Source organism: Halyomorpha halys, unplaced genomic scaffold, assembly GCF_000696795.3.
Source record: "Halyomorpha halys isolate HHAL.00 unplaced genomic scaffold, Hhal_1.1 Scaffold1114.1, whole genome shotgun sequence".
Classification (NCBI taxonomy): domain Eukaryota; kingdom Metazoa; phylum Arthropoda; class Insecta; order Hemiptera; family Pentatomidae; genus Halyomorpha; species Halyomorpha halys.
Window position 1 is genome coordinate 40,193 of NW_027108103.1, and position 6,957 is coordinate 47,149.

The following is a 6,957-nucleotide window of genomic DNA, read 5'->3' on the forward strand; positions in this document are numbered from 1 at the left end:
ACACAGCATACTTATCAATCCGTAATCGGACGTATATAAATTACACATACATGGTATAATCAGAAAAAAAGAGATACAATAATAGGATATAATAAACAATTTTTTTCACCCCTACAGTTTCCTTTTACAATCCATTTCAGTTTTTTAAAACATTTTTAATGTTTAGACTTCCGCACTTACTAAATTGACAGGGGTACATCTTTGCTAGCCATTAAGAACAGCCATTGATGATTACATCGGCAAATAGCTGTCTTTTGTTAATTTTATTTAACTAGATTTGTTTTCTACAGTTAATATATGTTATAGTTCTTCATGACAGAATATGCTTAATCGCGCCCCAGCTAATTTTAATTTTATGACTGTTTTTGTTATGAATTGTCCCATGCAAAACAAAAAACTTGACACTTTATAGTGTACAACTGTGTCATTTTTCAGTCTTCATTTTTTCAGTTTCATCTCCGCTATCCAGCCTGCGGCGGCCTTCAAGCTCTTTAATGGCCATATTCTTTAATATAATGTCATCTTACATATTATGATACCGTCTTATTCAACTATTTTATATTTATATTTATTTTAAGAATTTTATTTTATTTTAGAGTTCGGTAATTATTTCTTCATCTTCGTTCAATATATTTCTTATCAATAATGATTTTTAATTGTTATCATCTTCGTTCAATATATTTCTAATCACCTTTATTGATTACAAAATATCACTATGATTCATAAATAAACGAAAATTTCTTTTTAGGTTGTATTTTATTGAATTCTTGTCCGTGTAATTAGATTGGTATATTTTCCATGCTACCTTATTTTATAGCTAATAATTCTTCCTCATTCCAGTATTTAGAGCGCTAAACACATTTATTATTTGACTTTTATACATTATAAACATTTGCAGTGGTTGTTAGAACCGTATTATAAACCATATTCAAATATTCTTCAATTTCCATGGAATTTAATCGTTCTTCTCGAAGTTTAGTGTACTCTTTACTCCTATTTATTCATGAATTAAAAAAATCAAAAATAATGTAATAGATGCACTTAGATAGTCTGATTCGATTATATGTTACCTCGATGGTAATTCCTCCGGCGTTGACTCCTGTATGAGGAGGCATGTTGCTCCCAGCTGCATGATAGTTTCACCAAAAGCGCCAGATACAAATGTTTGTACCAGTGGTGGAATCCAAGCTGAAGACGACCAATACACGGCAGCCATGAAGAAGGTGCTGACAGTGATCAGTTCCCCAATGACACCGACGAACATCAAGGGTCTACTCTTCCCCGTAACATCTCGTAGAAAACCAAATGACGAGGAAGCCACTGCTGAACAAGCAGACCTTATGGATGCTGTTGTCGTTGTTATGTCTGTAACAAAAGGTATTAGAGTTAAATTATTAATAACTTCGGTCATTGTATTGTACATTATATATTGCATTGGAAGTTGGGCTCTTGGCGATAACAAAAGGACATCGGGTCCACATTAAGCTAAGTAAATGAATAATTTATAATGGGCAAATATTTGTATGTGTATGGTGCGATTAGCTAGAGATATATTTACGAAATTTGGTTAAAATAAATCAACGATCTTGGACAGAAGAGAAGGTAAGCCGTACAATCAGGTCTGAATGGCATTGTAACCCTCCATCTCTTCTGCTTCAGCTTATCGTCAAGGTGAGTGACAACTTATCTTAGTATCTATCATTGCCATCTTACAGCAAGTCATGTAAAAGAACTACAAAAAAACACACATGCAAAGTCCTCTATAAATATCTTTAGCCTATGTTTACACAGGGAGATATGTATTATGACCGATATTCAGTGTCATCACACTTCAATTTCCCCCTTCCCGTTTACGACAACAATCCTCGTAAATTTCGCAGACAGAACAATAAAATAAAATAAATTAAATTAAAATGATCAATAATAAAATTTAAAAAAAAAACAAATAGAAATAAAATACCTAATTACAAAACATAAATAGATCAAGTCCATCATGATATTTACAGCCAATCCAGTGTAATTTTTAAGATATTGTCAAAAATGAATCATTAGATAGTGGTTGTAATTTCAACATTACATAAAATTCATTTAACGTTAATTATGAAAGTGGTCTAAGCTGGAAGCAGGGAGTAGTATCTATAAGGAGTAGTAAATAGATTAGATTTTTATCAGTTCATTGATAAATTATTTGTAAGTTTGGCATGCTAAGTGATTACTGATGGGCAGTATTTAATCTCTTTCATTCTATTTCCTTAAAAAAATTATTTTGAAAAGTGAAGTGCTGTTTACTGTTGTATTCAGATTTATTTTATTTTATTTACCATCTGAGATGGTGTTTGATGTTTAATATAAGTCTAGATTCGTGATAGCGAACACTTCAAGAGAAGTGAGCATGAGATTATTTTATGAATAAAGATAACAAATATATTCCTTTGTGTAGACTGACAAATAAAATAAGTGTTCAAGTGGCTTACTTTAAAGATGAGATCAGTCCTTTTGTACGTTTGATTGATAACTTTTTTACTAATCAATTTCGAAAACATTTTCATATGTAGAAAATATTTCCGAGCACAGATAATATTTTGTCAATATCAGATGCATTTTATATGTACTGAATGCTATTCCGGCAGTTGTTCCCCTTACTCTATTATCATGATAATAACATCTTCATTGATGATTCCGTTTACTACCGTTCAAAAATTCGTGAACTAAATTTAATGTATAAAAATATAGTGTAATCAACCCACTGCGTTGTATCTTCATATTACATACAGAAATAGATCCTATTTCATAATAATATGGTTCCTAATTTTATCATTAGTCATTATCATAAATAGATCTTGATTCAAAAGATGATAATGCAATCAATATTAGTAAAATTTTAGTATACACCAAAAAAAGTAGATAAAGGTGTGTAAGTAACAAAAAAATTCATAAAAGATAGTATCTAACTATCAGATCTAACTGTCAGGGAAAGGCTGCCCGGTCACTTGAAAGGGAGTGCTCCACGGATGAAAGTGATCCCAGTTCAGCAGGCACTACTTAAACAGTGTATCAGAGGAGGGGTGGTTGTAAGCCAACAGAAAATGCAGGAGAAGCCAAATCTTCAAGCTGGATGAGACAGATTCACAGTATTTAAAGAGACGTAACCTTCCAAATCGGTACAGAAAGGCAGCCCCCGGGTCGACGGGCAATTCACTAAACAAAAAAAATAAATCAGCTTAATCCAAAAAGGCAGTAGAACAGCCTGAAACTAGCAGTCAGGCTACTGCAGCCACGAAACCTTAAATAACCACACTTAACACCTCAACCAGCAATAATTCTATTATTGTAAAAAATCCATCTCCAATACTCTCTGATCCTAAACCTTTGTCAGTAAAATAGAAATTTTCATTTCGTTCGGTCCAGAAATTGCTAACTTGATCGGACAGCTAAACTTTAGATGTTTCTCACGTGTTTAAGACATCAAGATCAACACATCCACTAAGGAACATTATCAAAATCTTGTCAATTATTTGACCCAAAAAAACTACGATTTTCACAGCTACCAATTAAAACAAGAGAAGGCATACAGAGCGGTTTTAAGAGATCTTCACTCAACTACTCCCACAGAATATCAAATCAGGTCTAGACGAAATTGGCCACAATGTAAGAAATATATGTGCGTTCTTCACTCCACTGAAAAATACCCACTTCCGTTATTCCTTGTCTATTTAAAGCCAGTCCGAAATATTCCTCAAATATTTCAGATTAAAAGGCTGGTTTATTCAACAGTTAAATTTGAGAAGCCCAGATAAAAACCTATTATTGTCTAGTGCACCATGTGTCAAAACTTAGGGCATACAAAGGCCTATTGCCATCACCAGCCTAGGCACGTTAAATGTAGTGGTCCTCACGCAACTGAAACGTGCCAGAAACCGCGGGATGAACCGGAAAAATCTGCTCTCTGTCAAAAAGACCACACCGCAAGCTATAGAGGCTGTGAAATCTACAAAAATTTCCACGAGGTGAGATCACATTTCATGGCTTCAAAAGGCTCGGAACAAACGCGTATCCTGCCGCTTGAAACTCAAAATTTGGAAATTTTCACAAACTTGAAGACTTGTCACCGAATCGCATTCGTCTGATTCAAAAACCCAAGATCGATCTCAAAACTCAACCCGGACTCACTCTGAGATCACAATCAAGAAAAACCATCCTCGACGTCAGGGGCCTCAGACTTCTCAACCTAAGCTCCCGACCCATCCCCCGACCTCTCATATCAGCCTCACGACATCAAAATCCTCCTCATTTCACCCTTACGGATAAAATTACTGCCACCACATCCACTCCTAGTTCCATCTTGTCCAGCTGCTCCAATCAACTCCTCGTACCAACGACCATTGAAAACCGAAACAGCTCCTCATACCCTAGCTCCACATATATCACGACTATCCCAGCCCTAACTTAGTACTTCTAGTCAAATAAACTATCCATCCCAAGCTTCTGATCCAAAACCTCATTACTAAAATCCAATAGATATAACTTCTATCCTCACATCCTTCCTGAAAGATCTTCAAGAGACCATTAAACCTCTCATTTTTGTGAGAAATCCTTTCCGAAATCTCACTTAATTTCCCACGATGAGCACAAAACTCCTAGTTTTCCTGTTATGGCATGCTAAAGACCTACAAAATCACCGTGACGAACTCGACTTATTCCTACATGATAAACACATTGACACAGCCCTACTGACTGAAACTCATTTCACACAAAGGACATACTTTTACATACGTGACTACATCACTTATAGATCAGACCACCCAGATAACACTTCCCATCCGGTTCTTGCATCCTTATCCACAAATCCTTATCCCATTCCCGCATTCCTTCCATCTGATGCTATTAAATCAAACTCGGTTATCATTCCAACTCGCCCTTTCCATGTTACCTTTTCAGTTGTATACCGTCCGTGTAATAACCTTTCTTATAACCTCCTTGATTCCTTATTACGACCCTCGGACCGGGCTTCATTGCTGGATGAGACTATAATGCTAAGCACCAACGATGGGGATGGCGCACATCTAACTCCTGTGGTAACATCCTATCCGGTGTTTCCACCTACCTATTTCATTCTGCTTCCCAAAATTGACCGATATCCCTCAAAAAGAGCCCTAATATCCTAGACATATTTATCTCCTCCCCGATTTCTCCCTCTCGAGCTATTGTTGAATCCCTGAACGACCTTTCATCAGATCATAGTCCCGTTCTGTTTTTTGTTTTTTTACATTAAAGCTTTATACCAAAGCCCTCCGCTCCCCGCTCCTTCATTGCTTACAGGAAGAGTTGACTGGGACAAATTTAAATGTAACCTGAAAACTAAACTGGACTTAAACATTCGACTGAAGACAAAACAAGAAATTGACGAAGCTATTGAAAAATTCACATCATCAATAAGAACAAGTATAACTGACAACACATCTGCTAATAGAATCAATAACAATAAACAAAATAACCTGCTACAGCATATCGTATCTTTTTAAGGAAAAACGCAGAGCAAGATCGATGTGACATAGGATATCCAACTGACAAAACGTATTTCACCAAATTGAATACAAAAAGTAGTACTAATGAAACTAAAAGTAAAAATCATAAAATTCAAAATTGATAATTAAATTGACTTTACCAAAAATCATACAACTACTGACAAATCATTATGGAGGACTACCAAAAAAACTGTTGAATTTTAATCCCTACTTCTCACCGAATCCTAAACCTAGATCATAACTGATGAAGAATATCACAAAAATTCGAGCAACACCTTTCTAAAACCTTCATTTCACATCCTGACATCCTTAACCCAATTCACCTTGAATGTATTGAAGCAGAACTAAATATTCCGCTCCAAATGACCCTCCCACCTAAAGCATTTTACCCTTTAGAGATATCTAGTCCCTATCCCACTGATACCTATAATTAACACTCACTATAGGCTAATTTATATAAATTTTTAATTTCTCAGCTATGCAGACCACAAAGCTCTAAACCTAGAGATCTTGAACCGTCGGTATTTTTCCTCAGATTATTGTTTATATATAAACGTAAACGAAAAATTGCATGGCTATAATATCCAGATATTCAATTGTGTGTAGTGTGAGTTCTGTTGGCTACTAGGTAATAGGCTGGACACAAATTTCAATGTTTGTTTGTAGAAAGTAAAAATAAATAATTGTGAAAATCTGACAATACAATTAATGATCACTAAAGGAATAAGATTTACATTAAGTCTTTTATAATGTGTAGGTAGCATCAGAAGATAATGAAAGACCTTTTCATGTGTGAAATTCGAATATGACGAAAAAATGCTAATAAATGTGTAAGAGCGTTTTCTGTATGTTCGTCTCGGGGCACTTTCTGCATTAATCGCGATACTGAGTATGATCTAACATATGACAACTTAGTGAAAACTAGGAGCTAAGTGCTTAGTGAATTATACTAACCATTGACTTCGTCGAGAATTGCCCCATCACCACAGATGAAACCGTTGATGTCCTCGGGCACACCCTCGGGACTGCAGGACTTCTGGGCGATGAAGTTGTAGGACACACCCACAAGCATCATCGCTGCCATTGTGCTGATCAAGACGGGCAGCAATACGACAAGCCCCTTTAGCACACTTAGTAAGCCCATGTCACCGGCTTGAACAACCCGGAGAGTCAGTCGACTAATTAATGATGTTGCCTTATCTTATCGACGATTTTGCAATTACGTTATTACCAATTTCCGAAGAAGATAAAAAAGTTATTAATGATTGAAGTTTTGGTTTCGAGATGCTATTTTCTCGATATATTATCTACTTCAAGTTATAGACGAACTGACCATAAGTTCTTTTTGTATTATATCTTCTTTATGCAGCATAAGAATATTGAAAGAACGTTCTAGCTGTTAGGAATAAATCTTTTAATGGATATCTTCATC

At 35.4% G+C, this 6,957-nt stretch overlaps 1 protein-coding gene across 1 annotated transcript in view; it reads right to left on the reverse strand.

The window, feature by feature from the left end:
• Nucleotides 1-6,795, reverse strand: part of LOC106688374 (tetracycline resistance protein, class C) — a gene marked incomplete at its 3' end in the record, with an annotated part of 10,332 nt that extends 3,537 nt beyond the window's left edge. Inside the window, 2 exon segments of the mRNA XM_014432793.3 lie at nt 1,071-1,365; nt 6,480-6,795. Coding sequence (XP_014288279.3) covers nt 1,071-1,365; nt 6,480-6,669 — 485 coding nt within the window.
• Between the last annotated feature and the right edge of the window lie 162 nt (nt 6,796-6,957).